Source organism: Macrobrachium nipponense, chromosome 35, assembly GCF_015104395.2.
Source record: "Macrobrachium nipponense isolate FS-2020 chromosome 35, ASM1510439v2, whole genome shotgun sequence".
Lineage (NCBI taxonomy): Eukaryota > Metazoa > Arthropoda > Malacostraca > Decapoda > Palaemonidae > Macrobrachium > Macrobrachium nipponense.
The window spans coordinates 50,950,886-50,971,010 of NC_061096.1; the positions used below are offsets into that span (position 1 = coordinate 50,950,886).

Consider the following 20,125-nt stretch of genomic DNA (forward strand, 5'->3'; position numbering starts at 1 on the left):
ATGCGCAAGGCTTCTGAAAGCGCCTCAGATGAGGCGCAAAGCGCCCTGAAAAGCCTCAAGCGCCTGAAGCGCCTGAAACGAGGAGCAAAGCGCCTGAGATGAGGCGCTAAAGCGCCTGAAGCTATAAACCATGGATCTTCATCGTATATGGAGTTAGATCCTGATTCTGCGTAAGGTGAAAGACATTCGAGGATTTCTCCTGATAAGGACGGGAGTTTTTGTTGACAGGCGGCCGTCGCCCTTCTCAGGATAGTCTTAATGCAAGTAATGGCAAGAGCAAGATCGGTTTTTTTTTTTTTCCTGGCGGGACTCAAGATGTCGCACAGGCGGCCTTAGCCCTTGTCAGGTTAGAATCGTACTGCTAAAAGCCCTTCACCTTACGGAAGGAGGCGCTCTCCTCCGGTTGCTCATTCTTCTCCCAACTTGATGGACAGGAAATGGAAGATAGAATCGGAATTGGAAGCCAATAAGGGAGCAGGTCTCTCAGTTTATAAGGAAACCTTAGCGACCTTTTTTATTGAAAAAAAAAAATTAGTTCATTACTAATAAGACGATATTCAAAATCTTCCTCCTTCTAAAATAATGCAACCAACCATTTACAGAAAGAGTGGCAATTGTTTGCAAATGAACAAGGTTCGTACGAGCTCTCATTCATTGATTAGAGGCTCTTCCAGATAATAGAGGCGTAGAATACGGCTTTATCTCCAAGAGAATAAAAATTTGAGGATTCTCTTCAATCCGAGAGTTTTCATTGCGATCTCTTTCGACTAATGCTAATTCGTGTTTATTGACGAAAAGAACAGAGAGGGGAAAAATTTCCATTCTCTCTCCGCATCGGAGAGGAAAGAATGTAGAAGGAAGACTTGCTGCATACGACTGCTGAATGACAAGTCCATATACGCATACCATAGTTGCCTTTGTGGTTCGCTACGAAATTATCTATATCCTTACAGGATTTTTCCTGGTAAGGACTTCGCTTAAAAAACAAATTTGTTACGACAATACCTACTCAGCTTCGGTATTTAGCAAAGGTTGTTTGGCTTAAATTGGCATTATTGAGAGCTTCCTTAGGCTTGGGAATTTTATTATATTCCTTCATTAAATGAAGTAACTGGCAACTCACGATGAATGCAGCCAGGCAGCGAGCGAGACGGTCATTAGCAGTCGGTTGCATCTCTCTCTCCAACGGGATCGAATGGTTAACCGTATATTCCCCCTACAATCATGGACTTAGTCTCGAATGGAGGGGATAGTTAAGCTAACATAAATAAAATATTGTCTGCCTTTTGCTAAGAAGCTTTCAATAAGAAAGATATTATAAACCTTTCAATGCTGTTTACCGTAGGGAACATTATTAAAGGATTCTAACACAGCAGAACATTATATTATATAATGCTCTCATGCTTACGAAAGCATGGCTTATTAGAATACATGCTTAGTGAGAAGATGGATGTAGTAGAGAATTCACTTTAAGACTACGGTATGGTCAAGTCTTTCGAGAAACGTACACAACCATTTTAGAATCAGATATTGCTCAAGAGAAGATGGATGAGTGGAATGGGAAAAACTTAAAAATTCTCTTCGTGGCAGAAATGGTTTCCCTGAATAGAATATACTACGTATATAAGAGTTTTTTCCTACTAAGAACGGAATTAACATGTGTAAGGATGTCGGGTACCATAAAGGCACAGATGTTCTGGCACATAACATAAAGAGTATTAGAAGAAAGCGCCGGTCTGAAGCGCCAACCTAGCGCAATGCGCCAGAAGCGCCAGCCTGGCGCAATGAGCCAAGAGCACCATCCAAGATATTTTCTCGTTTTTAGCGAGTTATTAACATAAGAGTCCAGTAGCCTCTCAGACAGTCACGCTCGGTAACGGCAAGATTCGTTCCTGATTTCGTTACCCATTTAATCACTTAGGCCATCCACGACTCTCTCATATCGCAAAGAGCATTGAGAATCTCTTTTTTTTTCGCTCCTGTTCGCGTTAACAAAGAGAACCTATTTGGAAAAAGAGGTTCGATGCAAGATTTTGCATGTCCGTGAGAACCTTCTCGATCAACGATAATAAACCTGTTATCATAGTCTAACATTTATTGCAAAGAGTTTTTTGAGAACCTACGGAAAGTCTTCTTCATAGATCGCTTTAGCAGGTAGAAGACGAACAGGCTTCCTGTAGACTGCTTCCTTTTCCTTGAACCAGAGAGTAGCAATATACACCATCTTTATTTTATAGAAAGGGAAAGGGGAAACTTTAGTTGTTTTTTTCCCCTAAATATAAATGCTTTACAGAATTTAAGATAAAGGGCGTCAAAGAAAGAGAGGATAATACTTTATGCCTCATTTTGGCCTTAGAGGTTGGATTCACAGAGGTCACGTTCTTCTCACAGCATGTTTTGGAAGTCTTTTCCAAGACAGTCTGAATATTCTATAAGCATCTATTACAAATGGACCTTAACAACCTCTCCACTCTGAGTCAGTCTTCGTGCAGACTGACCAGAATGGACATGGATGAGAGGATTTTTAAAGGTGAATGACAATAGTCATAGCCAGGACATAGAATTGCTGCAGATCGTGTTTGATGGAAGAGGAAACTGTCCTCTTCCGATACCTCTGTGAACCACATATAGTTTTTTTCTTCCTTTTCAGAGGGAAGAATCAACTTTATATATATCTGCTATCAAAGAGCACAGTAAAAGGCTATACTCTGTCTATACAAGGAGAATTAGAGATAGCAGAGGATTAAGATCTTCGGGATCTGATACGATACCTCAATACGACAAGAGTAGGATATCATGTACTTCGAATGGGATCTTTTGTGGCTTCAGATTCCGTGTTCCGACAAGATGGAACTGCTCCTCATCAAACTTCTTGAGAAATTTTATGAGGGAATTCTTTGTTTTCTCTTGGCCCTTAACTACCAAGAAGACAGGTGAATTTTTTGTGCATTGGAATCTCGCATCAGATTTAATGGAGACTCGGCAATGGGTTCTTGCCAGCATAGTATGTCTGGCAAGAGAACTAAACCCTCTATTCCTGACTCAACGATTTCAGATAGAAGTTTCGTTCCAGGCAGGGTACTTACGTTTTCACCTACATAAGAAGAGATGGTTTAAACGTTTTTTGCCTACAAAGTCTTTGGGATGCGATGAGGGTTCGAAATGCTTCCCAGAAAGGTATTCAGAGATATACAGTAAAGAGCTAGAAATCAGGAGTCCTCCCAATTTCAGCTCGGAGTCTCCTTCGACTTCCAAGCCCCTTCCCTTCCTTCGGACAAGGATAGGGAAGATTCTGCAACGAGGAACTTCATCAGCAAGTAAGAAGAGATCTCGTTAGCAACGGAAGGATTCAAGAAGGATCCTCCTCGGAGGAAGACTCTTATCTCTCGTAATAGTGGAAAAATATATACCGAAGAAGAAAAGTAAACATCATTCATGCATACCAAGAGACAGAAGGATCTTGTTCCAGAAAATCAGAAAGTGGAAAAAAGGTCTTGCAAAAGAAAAAAATGCATAGGAAAGTTATAGAAACTTAAAAAGTAAGATAGAAAATGCAGAAACAAAAGATTATACAATCAAAAGAAAAAATGAAAACGGGACTTGGAAGAAAAAACCCTATTAAATATCAAGCAAAACCCAAACTATTATACTCATATGCGAAGAAGATGAATAAAAGAAGAATAGAAATAGGCCTCTGAGAATTGAAGGGAGATTAACAAATGAAAAAAAGGAAATTTGCAACATACTGGCAGAACGATATAGAGAGGAATTCACCCCTAGAATAGATAATGAAGATAATGATATAGAAGTAAGGGAAGAAAATAGTGAATATTTAGCTGACATAGAAATTAATGAAGCTGATATTGTGCAGGCAATTAATGAAATTAAAATGGAGCTGCTGCAGGGGCCGGATGGAGTCCCTGCTATTTTGTTAAAGAAAGTAGTTCATTCTATCGCAAGCCACTTGCAATATTATTAAGACAAAGTGTAGATACAGGCAAGATTTATGATGAGCACAAATTAGCATATATCACCCCTACTTTCAAAAGTGGATCAAGACTAGAGGCAAGTAATTATAGGCCTGTGAGTCTAACATACATATTATGAAAGTGTATGAAAGGGTAATGAAGAAAAATATTATGAAACATTTAATAAAAAATAATTTGTTTAATATAGGACAACACGGTTTCGTACCCGAAAAAGTACACAAACCCAACTGTTAGTCCACCGTGAGAACTATTCAAAAATATGAAAGCGGAAATGAAACAGATGTGGTTTATTTAGACTTTGCAAAGCTTTTGACAAAGTAGACCATAATATATTAGCAAAGAAAATTAGAAAACACAATATCGTAGATAAAGTAGGAAGATGGTTAAAAGAATTTTTACACAACAGAAAAACAGATAGTTATTGCAAACGATGAGAAATCGGATGAAACCAAGGTAATATCGGTGTGCCACAAGGTACGGTGCTAGCTGCAATATTGTTTGTTTTATTATGATTGAAGACATAGACAGTAATGTTAAGGATTCGGTAGTGAGTAGTTTCGCTGATGACACAAGAATAAGTAGAGAAATTACTTGTGATGAAGATAGGAACGCTTACTACGAGACCTTAACAAAGTATATGATTGGGCAGAGGTAAATAGGATGGTATTTAACTCTGATAAATTTGAATCAATCAAATTATGGAGACAGAGAAGGAAAGCTATATGCATATAGGGGGACCTAATAATGAGACAATCACAAATAAGGAAGCAGTTAAAGACCTTGGTGTGATGATGAATAGGACATGTTATGCAATGATCAAATAGCAATTCTGTTGGCAAAATGTAAAGCAAAATGGGAATGTTGTTACGGCACTTCAAAACAAGAAAAGCTGAACACATGATTATGCTTTATAAAACATATGTTCGTAGTCCACTTGAATATTGCAATATGATATGGTACACTATCAAAAGGATATGCACAAATAGAGAGTGTACAAAGGTCCTTTACAGCTAGAATAGAAGAAGTTAAGGACCTAGACTACTGGGAAAGACTACAATCCTTAAAATTATATAGTCTAGAAAGGAGAAGAGAACGCTACATGATAATTCAGGCATGGAAACAGATAGAATGAATAACAGAAAATATCATGGAACTAAAAATATCAGAAAGAGCAAGCAGAGGTAGATTAATAGTGCCCAAAACTATACCAGGAAAAATAAGGAAAGCACACAGGACATTAATCCACTACGCACCAGCATCGATAATGCAGCGTCTATTCAATGCGTTGCCAGCTCATCTGAGGAATATATCAGGAGTGAGCGTAGATGTGTTTAAGAATAAGCTCGACAAATATCTAAACTGCATCCCAGACCATCCAAGATTGGAAGATGCAAAATATACCGGAAGATGTACTAGCAACTCTCTGGTAGACATTAGAGGCGCCTCACACTGAGGGACCTGGGGCAACCGAACGAAACTGTAAGGTCTGTAAGGTAAGGTAAGTACTGTTAGATGTCCTATCGTCTAATGGATGTAGTTTACTACAATCACCTTCCTTGCTGGAGAGGCCAGAAGCTCAAAGTGGAAGAATTTCTTCCACCTTCTCCAATCTCCTGATAAACCATTGTGGAGTTTCAGGACTTTCGGACAATGTAGCGCCAACCAGGCGCCAAATGCCAAAACAGGCGTAAAAAACACCAGAGGCAGACAGTTTCAAGGAACACTGTCATTGTCTGATGAAGAGAAAGAGGGGGCCTCCAACCTAGCGCAGATGCGCTGGAGGCGAACAAGTCAGACAGATAAGAGTGTCTGATGTGGGCATCACCAGACATCCTCGGACTCTACCAAGCTCGAAGCTCCAGCAAGTGGAGAGGATCAGCCAGGGCCAGACGCCAAATAGTGGCCAGTCTGGAGCCAGGCGCGAAGCTACTTCCAGGCGCGAGGCGCCAGCCATGAGTCAGGCAAAAAAAAGAAAAGCCTTCCCATGGAGCTAGGGTGGGGGGGGGGGGGCCAACCAAGTGTCAGGCAGGCGCAAGGCGCCAGCCAGGCTCGAGGCTCCAGCCAGGCTCAAGGCTCCAACCAGACTCGAGGCGCCACCCAGGCGCAAGCCAGGCTCTAGGCTTCATCCGAGAAAAGATCCATTTCAAAGGAAGCCCTGTCTTCTTTGAAATAAGTGTGATCGCCTAAAAAGCAAGCAACTTCATGAATGACTTGATGATTCCTTCAAACAGCTGAGAATTAAAAGCGCTTGAAGTGCGAGCTTTTATGAATTCTTGTTCGTTACATAACAATATGTCGTGAAGGACATATTAGCTGTAACTTAAGGGAGAGCAACTCTGTGTTGACTTCCCTTTGCACGAAGGAGGTCAAGTTTGACCTACTAGAGGATCCTTCTCTCTTGGTTTTACGTGTCTACGGATGCGTTGCTGGGATAGGGAGCCGACACTGATCCTTTAATAACTAAGTGAAGTTTTTATGGTTAACATAGTGTTTTTTTTTTGGTTTGTTTGAAAGGAGTTTGGGGATAGCTCTTTCAAACTAAGCACAAACCCTCGTGTTAGGATCAGGTGATCGGGATCGGTGTTGTGCTCCTTAATTATGCCCCTAGGCATAGGTTGTATTGTCATGTAAGTGGATAAGACCCATTGACAAATGACCATTAGATTCTGTCGAGTAAGTGGATAAGACCCCATTGACAGATCTACAAGAACTCTTAGCCATAAGGTCACATCCTCGCTGAGGCTCTTTGAGACGAAGTAGAACCACCTAGCAATAGCTAGAAGTCAAACCCTTCGTCTAAACACATAGGAACCAAGGTTTTTATTTATCTATTACCTACAACGTATGTTGTTTACCTGTCTAATCAGTAATTAGCTGTCTCTTACCCACCACCAAAGGTGCCAATCAAGCTAACGTATATATCTGACAGGGAAGTTGAAGGTATGAAATGATATTGTTATTGTACAACAAAAGTTTCATACATACTTACCTGGCAGATATATACGATTGAATGGCCCACCCAGCCCTCACCTCAGGAGACAGGTGGAAGAGAAAAATCTTGTCCTTAGAAGGTAATAGTTCCTATTCCTGCCACCAGCGGCAGGCCGGTTAGATCACCTGACCTACCTACCTGTAGCGTGTGCCGCGAAATTCGAATTTCTATCGGGGACGACGGAGTCTATAGCTAAGTATATATCTGCCAGGTAAGTATGTATGAAACTTTATTGTACAATAACAATATTCATTTTCTTCGAATTCTGTTCGCTCGTGTAAGAAGCGTAAGGACACTTCTGTTGGAAGTAAGGCAGTCTCGGTCGTCTTCAAGGACGCTCATCGCCGTCAAGACCGCTCTGCCTCCTTCGAGGAGTAAGGATCGTCGTAAGGACGTTAGCTTAGATGAGGCTTCTGCTTCTAAGCAGCGGGGGTCTTTGATCAAGGCGAGAAGCGCTGGATGTACGCCCTCTCCGGAGGGGCGGTCTCCTATTCCTCTTAGGGGAAGGGAAGGAGAGTTGAGTAGCCCGGCGGACTCGATTGAAGAGGAACCTTCTTCTGTTTCGTCCGTCTCGGACTACAAGGTTCTTGTGCGGCTGTTGCGCTCGTCTTTTTCGGGACGGGGGAAGTTTCAGCCTGCAGCTCCCAAGTCTCCTCCCTCGCAGTTTTCGTCTTCCAAGCGTGTAAGACCCTGGAGTTCGTGGAAATGAAGACTTCGCTGTCCAACCAAGAGGGCCTTCAAGAAACTCCAAGACTGGATGGATCGAAGGAAGGACCAGGGCAAGTCAACTTTCGCCCTTCCTCCCTCTAGACTCAATGGTAAAGGGGGCGTTTGGTACGAGACCAAGGGAGACGTGAATGTGAAGATCCCTTCGTCAGCTCAAGGGGACTTCTCTAGTTTAGTAGATTCCCAGAGGAGGTCCTTTTATCCACAGCCAAGGTGTCTTGGACTCCTACTGAAACCGACCACACATTAAAAGGACTGCTACGGACTCTCGAAGTCTTCAACTTTTTGGACTGGTGCTTGGGGAGTTCTAGATCTGTCTAGAAGCCCGGACTCGCTCAGTTTGGGGGAGCTGTCCAGCGTGCTATCGTGCATGGACAAGGCCGTCAGGGATGGTTCGGAAGAGCTAGTTTCTCACTTCGGAACGGCATTCCTTAAGAAGAGAGCTCTGCTGTGTAACTTCACAGCTAGATCAGTTACACCCGCTCAGAAAGCGGAACTGCTCTTTTCACCTCTTACGAACCATCTCTTCCCCCAGACTTTGGTCAAGGACCTGGCAAGTAGCTTTACCCTTTCGTGTGGGCTCCTCCCTCAAGAGCAGCTCCTCGAGGGAGAGGGCTTTCAAGAGGAAGAGCTTCCTTCAAGCCCAAGACATCGAAATGAAGATTATGTCCTTCAGACACCAGTCGGAGCCAGACTGAAGTTTTTGCGGGAGCATGGAGAGAGAAAGATACGGACCCGTGGTCCCTCAAGATCGTGGAGCAGGGTTACAAGATCCCCTTTTTGGATCCTCCTCCTCTATCCACAACTCCCAGAAACCTTTCTCCGTCATATCAGGGAGAGAAAAAAACGGATCCTGTTCGATCTATTAGATCAAATGATCGAAAAAGAGCGGTGGAGCAGGTCGTGGACCTGGGGTCACCAGGATTTTACAACAGGATTTTTCCTGGTTACCGAAGCAGTCGTCGGGTTGGCGTCCAGTCCTAGACATAAGCAGCTCAATCTTTTTGTAGAAAAGATCAAATTCAAAATGGAGACGCCTCAGTCTGTTCTAGGAGCCTTGAGACCGGGCGACTGGATGGTGTCCTTAGACCTGCAGGAACGCATACTTTCACGTTCCAATCCACCTCTTTCAAGAAAATACTACCTAAGATTCGTTTTAGGCAACAAAGTCTGGCAGTTCAAAGCCCTTTGTTCGGCTGAGGCACGGGTCTCCGATGGTTTTTACCGTCATCATGAAGAATGTGGCGAGGTGGTTACACTCTTCGGGGATAAGAGTTTCCCTATACCTGACGATTGGCTTGTCAGAGCGTCGTCGAAGGAGAAATGTCTGAAGGACCTTCAGTTAACATTAGCCTTAGCGAAGTCCCTGGGACTTCTTGTCAACCTCAAAAAGTCACATCTGACCCCGACACAGTCCATCGTGTATCTGGGGATTCAGATGGATTCAGTTGCTTTTCTGGGCGTTTCCGTCCCAGAACGTCAGCGGCCTAGGCTTAGAGAAAATCTCAGCCTTCTTGGGGAAAGAGACTTCTTTTGGCGAGGGAATGGATGAGTCTGCTGGGCACCATTTCCTCGCTGGAAAGGTTTGTTTCCTTGGGAAGACTGCACCTCAGGCCTCTCCGGTTTTTCCTTGCGGACGAATGGAAGGCCAAGGACGAATCTCAATGCATCTTGAAGATCTCAGATTCGGTTGAAAAGCCATCTAAGATGGTGGGTCGATCCTCAGAAGTTACAAGAGGGCTTATCCCTAAATCTTCTGAGCCCCAACCTAGTGTTGTTTTCAGACGCTTCCATTTCGGGCTGGGGAGCAACACTAGGATGGGGAAGAAGTGTCAGGCTCCTGGAGAGGGGAACAGGCGGTCTGGCACATCAATGTCAAAGAACTGGCAGCGATCTTCCTGTCGCTGCAGTTCTTCGAAGAGAAATTGACAAACAAAGTTATCCAAGTCAATTCGGACAACACCACAAGCCCTCGATATTGAAGAATCAGGAGTACACACTCCCGGACTCTGTTTCACCTGGCAAAGGGAGAGTTTCTGCTGTGGGGCAAGGGTGAGAATGGATCACGATCCTGACGAGATTCATCGCAGGAGTGCAGAACGTCAGGGCGGACCTTCTCAGTCGACAGGACCCAACAACTGCCGACAGAATGGATCTTGCATCAAGATGTGTGTCAGGAGCTTTGGAAGTTGTGGGGGACGTCCTCTGGTCGACCTATTCACGACGTCGAGGACGAAGAGGCTTCCTCTGTATGCTCCCCGGTCCTAGATCCAGGAGCAATCGCTGTGGATGCATTGCTCTGGAGTTGGACGGGCCTAGACCCTTATGCCTTCCCACCATTCAAGATCAAGGGGAAAGTCATGAGGAAGTGCGGCTTCAGAAGGGACAAGGTTGACCCTGATCGCCCGATGTGACCGGCGAGAGAATGGTTCACAGAGGTCATGTCATTACCTTGTAGACTTCTAAGGACGTTGCCCTGGAGGAAAGATGTACTCAAACAGCCTCACTTCGAAAGGTATCACCAAAACCTCTCCGCTCTGGGTCTGACTGCGTTCAGACTATCGAAAAGTTGGCCAGAGCGAGAGGTTTTTTCGAAAACAGCTGCGAAAGCAATCGCAAATGCAAGAAGAGCCTCTACAAGAGCTGTCTACCAATCGAAGTGGGCTTCCTTCAGGGCATGGTGTAGAAAGGAGGGAGTTTCCTCTTCCACGACCGCTGTGAGCCAGATAGCCGATTTCTACTTTTCTTAAGAAACGTGCAGAAATGGCAGTCACCGACCATTCAAGGGATACAAGAGCAGTTTGTCAGCAGTTTTTAGGCACAGAGGCCTGGACCTCGACAACAGGGATCTTCACGACCTCTTGAAATCCGTTCGAGGACTACGAAGATTCCTCAGGCGAGGACCGCCTTCATGGTACCTTGACGTGGTTCTTAGACTATTGATGTCAAGTCCGTTTGAACCTCTTCACTCAGCGTCTCTTCGGAACTTGACAAAGAAGGCTCTTTTCCTAACTTCTCTGGCGACGGCGAAGAGAGTTAGCGAAATCCAAGCTTTTAGTAGCCAAGTGGGCTTCAAAGGAGACAACGCTGTCTGCTCTTTGAGTCCAACTTTCTTGGCTAAAAACGAGAACCCGTCTAACCCTTGGCCAAAGAGCTTCGAGATTAAGGGGTATGTCGAGTCTGGTGGGCCAAGAAACAGAGAGGAGTCCTGTGCCCTGTCAGGGCTCTCAAGTTCTATGTTCATAGAACGAAGGAGGTACGAGGTCCCTCAGTAATCTCTGGTGCTCTGTGAAGAGACCGGAATTACCTTTGTCAAAGAATGCTGTGGCTTTCTTTCTGAGGGACGTCATTAAAGAGGCTCGTTCATCTTGCCAGAAGACTGATTTGAGCCTCTTGCGAGTGAAAAGCTCACGAGGTCAGAGCTGTCGCTACCTCTCTGCCTTCCAAAAGAATATGTCAATCAAGGACATCCTTGATGGCACCTTTTGGAGGAGCAATTCTGTATTCGCCTCACATTACTTAAGAGATGTGAGAACGATTTACGAGGACTGTAGTTCTCTTGGACCATACGTTTCTGCAGACACAGTCTTGGGGGCTGGAGGTAGCTCTTTCCCTATCCCTTAGTTAGGAGTTAGGTTAGTTTTAATATGTTTTGTGTTTTTGGTTGTTGGTGAGATCTTGTGTGAAGATCTCCCATTCTTTAGATTAACTTTCAGGGGATTTTTGGTCTAGTTGGTCAGGTGGTGGTCAGTTGCTTCATAGCCCTCTTATGTATGGTTCGATGGTCTTGTCACGTTGAGGTCACGCCCCCGTTGACAGAGCATCCAGAGGGGCACCAGCACTACAGGTCTCCACCTGGCTGGCAACTCTGATTGAGCAGAAGCAGGCTTAAGTGACAGTAATCACAGAGTCTACTTTGCCAACAGGTGAGGAACCAAGATGTACATCATCTACTTAATTTAGTTTCCTACAAATCCTATTCTGTCTCTTCCCACCATCCGAAGGTGGGATTCAGCTATATATATATCTGTCAGGTAAGTTGCATGAACAAAATGTTATTGTTATAATACAATTAAGTTTGTTCATACTTACCTGGCAGATATATATAATTAAGGTGCCCACCCTCCTCCCCTCAGGAGACAGTGGCATTGATAAAATATGAAGAAGAAGAAAATGGGAATGGTTCCTGATATCCGCCTCCCAGCGGCGGGAATGGGTACTACCACCTGGCCGCCCACTGCGTGTGCCGCGAGTTTTGAAATTCTGTCGGACTTCAGAAAATACAGCTATATATATATCTGCCAGGTAAGTATGAACAAACTTTGTATTATAACAATAACAATAACATTTTTTCTCTCCCTCCATCAATTACCCAACAATATTTTATTCTAATACAGTTAACAAGCATGGATAGTATATTGACAATGATATCAAAAATGTCTTCCAAAATATGAGTCATCCTCAGTTCAAACCTGGGCAGCAGGAGGTGTGAAAGAAATCATTGTAACTGGAGAGCTCAGGCCATGACCATCAGTACATCTGAGAGAACAGTTGCATTTTTGGCAGCAGACCTCCTGTGACATCGGGATATTGCTATTTTTTTCACTTACTGGCAGCCTTCTTGTGGTTAAACGTTGGAATTGGAATAATTGAGTGCAGCAATAGTGGAGGATCAGGTCAAGGTCTTGTATTCTCATTGAGATGTTTGGCATCCATGCAACTAGAATGAGGAGACCTAACTGACTTGACCTCTTTAGAGCAAGATTCAAGTGAGGAGGACTCTTTATCCATTCTAAGATCTGAAGGCTGCCAGTAGTAACTCATAAACCTCCTGTGTAGTCTGTATGAGTCAGGTATGATGATATTCAATAGTAGGCTTGAGCATTATGAAAATTAAGGAAAGTTGTTGAGGTAAACTTGAAAATTTAGTTAAAAAATTTAGGCTTCAATATTAAAAGCCTAGGTAAAAATAGAATAGTAAGGCTTTATACACTAGATTACAGGATGTAGTAAAGTATGCATCAGAACTGCCTGCTGACTGAAATTGTAATATTCCCAGATGAATAAACTGTCTTTTTATGCATGGAAAATCTTATACATTTTAGTTTCATATCTGTGATACAAACTTGAAATTACTGATGAGTAGAATTAGAATTTTTAATTTTTCTAATAAAGCTAAACTAGAAAATTAAAAGGAATGGACTCCTCAGCCCAGCAAAGCTTCCTACATAGAAAACTACGCAAAACAAACTAAACAAACAAATAAAAGATGTAACAAAATATAAAAGCACGCTGTGGAGTGTCAGGATAAAGCAATGTCAAAAACTACAGTCTAATTAAGGAAAGGTTAAGGAATCAAAGTTCTTTACATTACAAAGTAAAGAGGATAGAATGTAGAAGGTATTTGAGGCTGGAGAAGTTATGAAATATGACTCAAGATCGTGTACTTCAAGTTGTTCCCAGCCCAGCAAGATAATCTTTTTCTTCATGACCACCTCATGCAGTTAAAACCCATTTAAGAGTCATGTTCTGTAACATATGTGACAGTACCACATGCTTTTATGTGCATTCAGTATTCATGTATTTTACAGGTATTCAGGTGAGTGGTAATCATACTGTCATCTCTCAACTTATGCTCCTTGCCCAGTAGATTTTGTATACCTCTGTAACCCAGCATTTTATTCATTCACTGTAGAACTTTGTGTTAGGAAATGTTCAGTGAAGTAAAGGGACTTCTAAAATATTGTTTCCTTTTAAATTATCAGAATGATGATAATCCAGCCACAATCTCCTTGTGCTTATTTGGGAGCCTCAGGGGATTTTCTGTTGTTCATATGCAAACAAACTTCGGTCTTACCAATAAGATAATTTCTAGCGCCTAGTTGGATCCGGTTAAATCGCAGATAAAAGCAAAGAATCTTGTGAGATCTGGCCACTCGTGCGTATATCAGGTGAAGAGTGGTCAACGACCACACATCAACCCTACCATGTCAGTCTTTTTTTAACCGCCTGGGCAAGAGTTGTGGTTGACCTCTCTCGCCCTTTACCCAGTTCATTGCTCGTTTCGATTGTATTTTGTTTACCTTAAGACAAAAGTTATTTGTCTTTTTTTGGAATTTTTACTATTATTTACTGGAATCAGATGTGGAGATAAAAAATAATGGCTAATGCTTTCCTGTATCTTATGAAGTCAGAATAAACAAGAAAAGGAAATCTTTTTGTATCCAATTTTTCACTGCAGTGTAGCCTTTAGAAGAATACCATACCTATGCAATGATTGTACTTGTTAATGGAACCTTATCAGTGGCGTAATTAGTGTTAGTGGCACCCAGGGCAGGCTCTGAGAGTGGTGCCCCATTCCCATGATAAAAAATACTAAAAGTGGTGAAAATTAAATGCACATTTTAAGCCTTAACATCTCACTCGTTTATTTGATTTCATACAGCCAAAACAAAAAACACACAGCAGATTTACAATGGAACCCTACAAGCGTAGTTAGAAGCAAATCAAAGTCCAAAAGCAGAGTTGATAAAATCATTGTTCAGTGTTCCAGTCAGACAAAGTATGCTTGAAAATCTAGAATTATGGCAGACCAGATCTGCTCAAAAGATGCCAGAGTGCCGCCACCTGGGGTAGACTCTCCCCCCCCCTCCCCCCCAGTTACACCACTGGAATTTATTGTTAGCTGTCATGCCTACACACCAGTATTGATCGGCTGAGAAAGCATCCTTAATGAGCAGGATAAGCACTGTCCAACTTTCAGCATACATTAATGCCAAATCTGTTATATGTTTCTCATGTCCAAGATTTAATACAGCTTGGAAAAAGTGTTTAATTGAGAATCAAGCAGAGTAAACATGCTTAAGTTTCCATTCATATATTTATAACAGTGATGATATCAGTGCAACCAGTTTTAGGTCAATTGCCCTTCCTTTACTTCAATACTTCTTTCTGGTGTGGCTGTTGGCCTTTGCCTGATTTATCTTTTCATACTGTTTATACTCATTGCTTCAGTTTATCAATAGCATAGAAAGCCCTATTTGCAGCAATAATGAACCCAAAGTTTAAGATTATTGACAATGGTATTGTTCTAAGCCAAAGACAAAGCTTGAAGTTATTCCTCTAATTGGGGAAATAAAAAACTTCTTATATATTTGAAGTAGAAAAAGAAAAAAAGTGTATGAGGAAGTTCCCAGGATGGATGCCATGAATAGTTCATCAGTTCATGAAATGCTGAAATAGGGAAAAATTTTCTTAGTTGTGCATTTTTTAGTTAAACTGTAGCATATATCTACAGTATATGTATGTACTTAAGAAAATTATATTAGTGCTCCGCATATGGGACCCTATTATCCATGTTAGACTCTGCCAGGATGTTTAGTGTTTACCATGGATAAATGAAAAAAAAAAAACTTTACTTACCATTGGACAGTTATTTTTCTCTCCTTTCGTCATATATATCAGACCTGCATAAAAACAATTTTATCTCAATTAAATATACAAAATTACACTGTACATTGAGGTGTGGTGCATCTACTTCCTTACCACACTTGATTAGGTTTCATCTGAAGGCAAAATATTTATAAGTTACAGTGGTCTTTCCTAAAAAAGATAACAGCTTTTCCCATTAACAAACTAATTTTCATTCTGATTTTTGTGTGGGCTTACTTGTAAGTGATGTCAAGTTTGCACATTATTTTTTTTTATTTTTTTTTTTTTTTTGTAAATTTAAATTTTATTGTGTGTAGTAAGGAGTTTTCTGTGTGTATAAGGTTTTTATCCCTCTGGTATTTTTTCAGAAAAAGTTTGAGGGTACAAGAGTATCTGTGGAAACATTCCTTGCATGGAAGCCAAATTTGATGCTGAAATGGCAGCTTTACGTTGTGATGACAAAGATGATTGAAAAAAGTAAAAAAGCTAACTGGCCGAGAGCTTTTCATGAGAGATAAGACATTAAATGAATCCGACTTGAGTTTCTTGGGTGAAGGTAAGTTTTTTGTATCTGTTGCCATAGGTATAAATCATACTACTTAATTGCAGTTTAACAAGTTAAGTTTTCTCTGATGCTGTTGCTGAAATTTATTTCAGGTATAATAATTTTATGATTAACATTTTGAGTAGGAAAATTGCAGTGCTTGAAATTTTGTGAAGGAAAAATTACAGTTCAACAATCCATTCATGCAATTGGAAAGTTGCATTATCAAACTCAACTAGTTACTGCAGACTGCTTGCCTATTAGCTGACTAAAAATTAGTAAAAATCATTAACAGGTGAATGACAAATAAGACCTATACTAAAGGTTCTATGAACCTTTTTTGTTGACATTGTACAGCTTTAGTATCATTTGCTGGTCTTTTCCCACCCAACAGTCCAACCAGTTTTGTTATTCCTGCTCACAGTAATGTATTTACATATAATATTTCTTTGTACCTGCATAAAGCTTGACCTGATGAAAATAGCAAAAACCTGAGTAGATTTTTATAGAGGTATTTAAGAGATAAAAGTGGCATAGATGGAGGATTGAAATTAGTACATGTAAAATAAAAGCTTATGGGGACTGTTGGAGAAACAAAGGAAACTGAGGCTGGAAACTGCAATGAAGCAACAAAAGACAAGGGTTCAGTAGCATTGCCCCAGGCACTTAGAATCTTCCAGTGGAATCTATGGTTCTCCAGGAGAAGCTGTTATTGCTGTGGGTCAGAATGTGTTTTTGGAAGATCAGAAGTCAATAATGCATGTGATCCAGGGAGGGGTATCTGTTTATCAGGCTCACAATATGAACTGAGGACTAGCCAAATCCAGATCCATAAAGCAAAAAAAGTTTGTGATGGTGGTGGTATCTCCATGAAAGTAGATCTTGAATAAATGAGACTTGTTATTTGGAAGATCTCTAACAAGGCTCTTATTACCCAAGAAGAGTAGACAGCATCAAAATTCAAGGCTACCTAGGAGACCTGAAGTTAATACCCCTGTCAATTTACTATTCAAAGAATCCATGTACACAAGAGTGGATACACAGAAGCTTAAGAGTAATCTAGAAGTACCAGCTCAAAAGTGTGAATGAAAACAGCCATTAAACTTTGCAACATGGTTGTATTTTGCCATTCCTTTGATGGTACCCAGATGGCATGACATTCCTAACTTCATCCTCATTTGATAATGCTTCATGGATGACTGATATCACAACATTACATATTTTTGCTTCCCAGCTCCATTTCTATCATGGAGACCTTGAATTCTTAGCATACTATCAACAGCATAGAAGGAAGAGTTTGATCCAGTCTCGACACTAGTCCTGATAGAACAGTCCTGGAATAGTTGAGGAACTTCAACTTCAAGGATGTGATAGAATGTCATTGACACTTTAAATGCAGTACAGCTTTCTTTGTAAATTGCTGCATGGAAAAAGAGATGGTCGGAATGCATCTAAGCACCTCGTGGGTTCCCATATTAAGAGCATCATAAAAGACATCACAAGGCCAGTTTGAAAAGGAAGATGAAAATCAAAGTTGTTCATATACAAATCAAACATGAGGTCTTAACATTAGTATAATACTAGCGCCAAGCTGGAAACCAGTAGAATTAATAACAAATTTATGAGACCCAGGGACTATTGGCAAAATCAAAGTTTCTGAACTTGAGATTTGCAGGGAGCTGCTGACCAGCAAGGAGTTAATGGGGATATAGTGGAATGTGAGGCACTCATAGAAGACAAGGCAGAAGCTCACGTTGAATTGGAAATCAAAAACACTCAGGACATCCACATTTATAGGTTGACCTTAGCACTTCAGGGAGAAGCAATACAATATGTTATCCAAGCCCACTTGAAGCTGTATGAGAAGATATTTGGGAGAAGGAACATGCCCAGCAGATGGTAATATGATTGTTCTTCAAACTGAAGGAGAGCCATGGACGTGTCAGATGAAGAAAACAAATTGAAGAAGAGCCAGGGACGTGTCAGATGAAGAAAACCTTAGCTTGCCTATCAGACCACCCAAGGACATGAAACTGCTCCCAGTATTTTACCCCATCTGTAACTAGATGAGCTAGAGAAGTACAGCAAGATAATCACAGCAGTAGCTACATTGAAGGACAAAGGAATTGTGTACCAATTGCTGCTGTCCATCAGCCAAAAGGAAGTAGCAGTAATGTAGAAACTGGCAGTAAATAAATTGGAGGTGTATAGACCCCTGAGTTCATTGGGAAGTGTAAGCACTCCAACAATACAGCTCAAAAATTGCTGTCAAACATGGACACGATATCATAGATTAAACAGGGAAAACAAAGCCAGTTCTTTAGACACGGTGGACAGCTGTTTGAAGCAAAATAATTGATTCAGGACAACTGTATGAAGCAAAATGATTGATTCTGGAAGCAATTTCTTGCAAATGCTTACCACCACCATTGCCTTATTTTACTTGGTGCTATATTGCTTTTGTGGTTTGGTAGGTTTTATTACTGTTAAGGCATTTATGCGGGTTGTGATCATCTACATATTTGTTCATTTGTAGAGCTGAATTTAGTTGTTGCTCTTCTCTTATAAATGGAGCATGTTACTTTTTAAATTTCCGATATGTTATTTTTCCAGGAGAATCAGAGGTAACTGTAGATGAAAGCTTATTCCAAGATTTAGATGACTTGGATTTAGAAGATGATGACGATGCTGATGAAGATTATGTACCAGGAATGGAAGAGGAACTTTCAGACTAGTTATAAACATCATTTATTTTTATCATTATCTGATTTATTCTTGATGCCCATATTTTTGTTAATGACAGAAATAGTGACTTACTCTTGATGCCCATATTTTTGTTAATGACAGAAATAGTGACTTAAGTAGGTTGTATTTCATTTGACTATTATAATCATATAAACCTGTTTTTTTCTTTTTTTATATTAATTTTGACCAACTATTTATTTCATTGAATTATTAGCAATATTCTAGATCTGAAAGTAAGGAGAATGGAAAGTTATTTAGTAGAAACAAGTAAAATGTAATTTGGTTTTCATATAATTTATTTTAGGTATTACATAATGTCCATGTTGAATTGACAAAATATTTTTGTCATAACTTGGCAGGCATTAAGAGTAAATTTTCAAATAAAATTGTTTTTATATTACCTTATAGGTCAGTAGTTTTGGCACTTTTTCTGCATCACTGGAACTAATTAACTCTTTCATATCCGCTTAGTTTTGAGCACTGTGTCCCCAGATATCAGAGGTGTCTGGGAGCGCTCGACAGTGCGAAAAAATAATTATTTCGAAAATTCAGCAAAAATATAAATTTTATGCCAGCAACGTTCATTTTGCTGTCCTTTTTTCTAAATGTTAGTATTTTATGGTGGAATAGTCAGAACAAGAGTCCCAGCCCTCTAAATACGAAAAAATGTGAGTTAATTAACAAAACAAAACAAAAAATCTACTTTTTTTAATATTTTCATTCGTAACCCAAAAACTATGGAAGTCAGGCGAATTAATTATTTTTTATGAGAAAGCCAATAAAATTCCCTAAATATCGACATATAAATCAATGGAAAACAAAGAAGTCCAGCCGGTGAAAAAATTGATAGAAAAGAGGGTAAGAAACAGAGCGCTCTGTCCGGCGCATAGTTAGAATTATCGCTAGAAAAAATATTTTTATACATTCAACTTCCCTGCCAGATATATACTTAGCTATAGACTCCGTCGTCTCCGACAGAATTTCAAATTTCGCGGCACACGCTACCGGTAGGTCAGGTGATCTACCGCCCTGCCCTGGGTGGCAGGACTAGGAACCATTCCCGTTTTCTAATCAGAATTCTTCTGTCGCCCGGGCCACAACATTGTTGTTTTGGTTCCCTCTCGATTGGTTTTTCTTTTTTTCACCGGCAATTGATCTTATTGACCGATCTTTGTGACCGTATCTGGATTGTGGATTGGCATACGCTTTTGTGGACTGTTTTGTGGACTTGATTTTTGGATTTTTCTTTAAAATGTCTGACTCTGGAATGGTTGTGAGACGTTGTGTGAATGTAGGCTGTAAGGTGAGGTTGCCGAAAGCTTCGGTAGACCCTCACACGGTATGCAAGGGTTGCAGGGAGTATGAATGTTCTTTTACTAATACTTGCAAAGAATGTGAGAATTTGAGTGAGAACGAATGGAAGAATCTAACTAATTATTTAAAAAAGTTAGAGAGAGAAAGAGTGAGGAAGGCTTCTTATAGAAGTTTAAGTAGTTCTAGATCTGAACTAATTCCTAGTTTGGGATCTTCCCCAAGGGTAAGTATTGCTACTTCTCCTTCCATTGCAGCCCCTTCTCCTATTGCAGAACCTGTAGATTCAGCGAAAGAACTTGCGGATCTAAAAGCAGCCTTCAAGTTGATGGAAAACAAAATGGCTGCCATACAAGGTAAGGCTAGTGATTATTCAGTGGACAGTGA

General features: G+C 40.9%; 1 protein-coding gene across 1 annotated transcript in view; it reads left to right on the plus strand.

Annotated features, from left to right (window-relative positions):
• Positions 1-18,568, plus strand: part of LOC135208753 (RWD domain-containing protein 1-like) — a 43,038-nt gene extending 24,470 nt beyond the window's left edge. The window contains 4 exon segments of the mRNA XM_064241252.1: positions 15,507-15,555; positions 15,558-15,605; positions 15,608-15,694; positions 18,296-18,568. Coding sequence (XP_064097322.1) covers positions 15,507-15,555; positions 15,558-15,605; positions 15,608-15,694; positions 18,296-18,417 — 306 coding nt within the window. The 3' untranslated portion in view covers positions 18,418-18,568.
• The last annotated feature ends 1,557 nt before the right edge of the window (positions 18,569-20,125 follow it).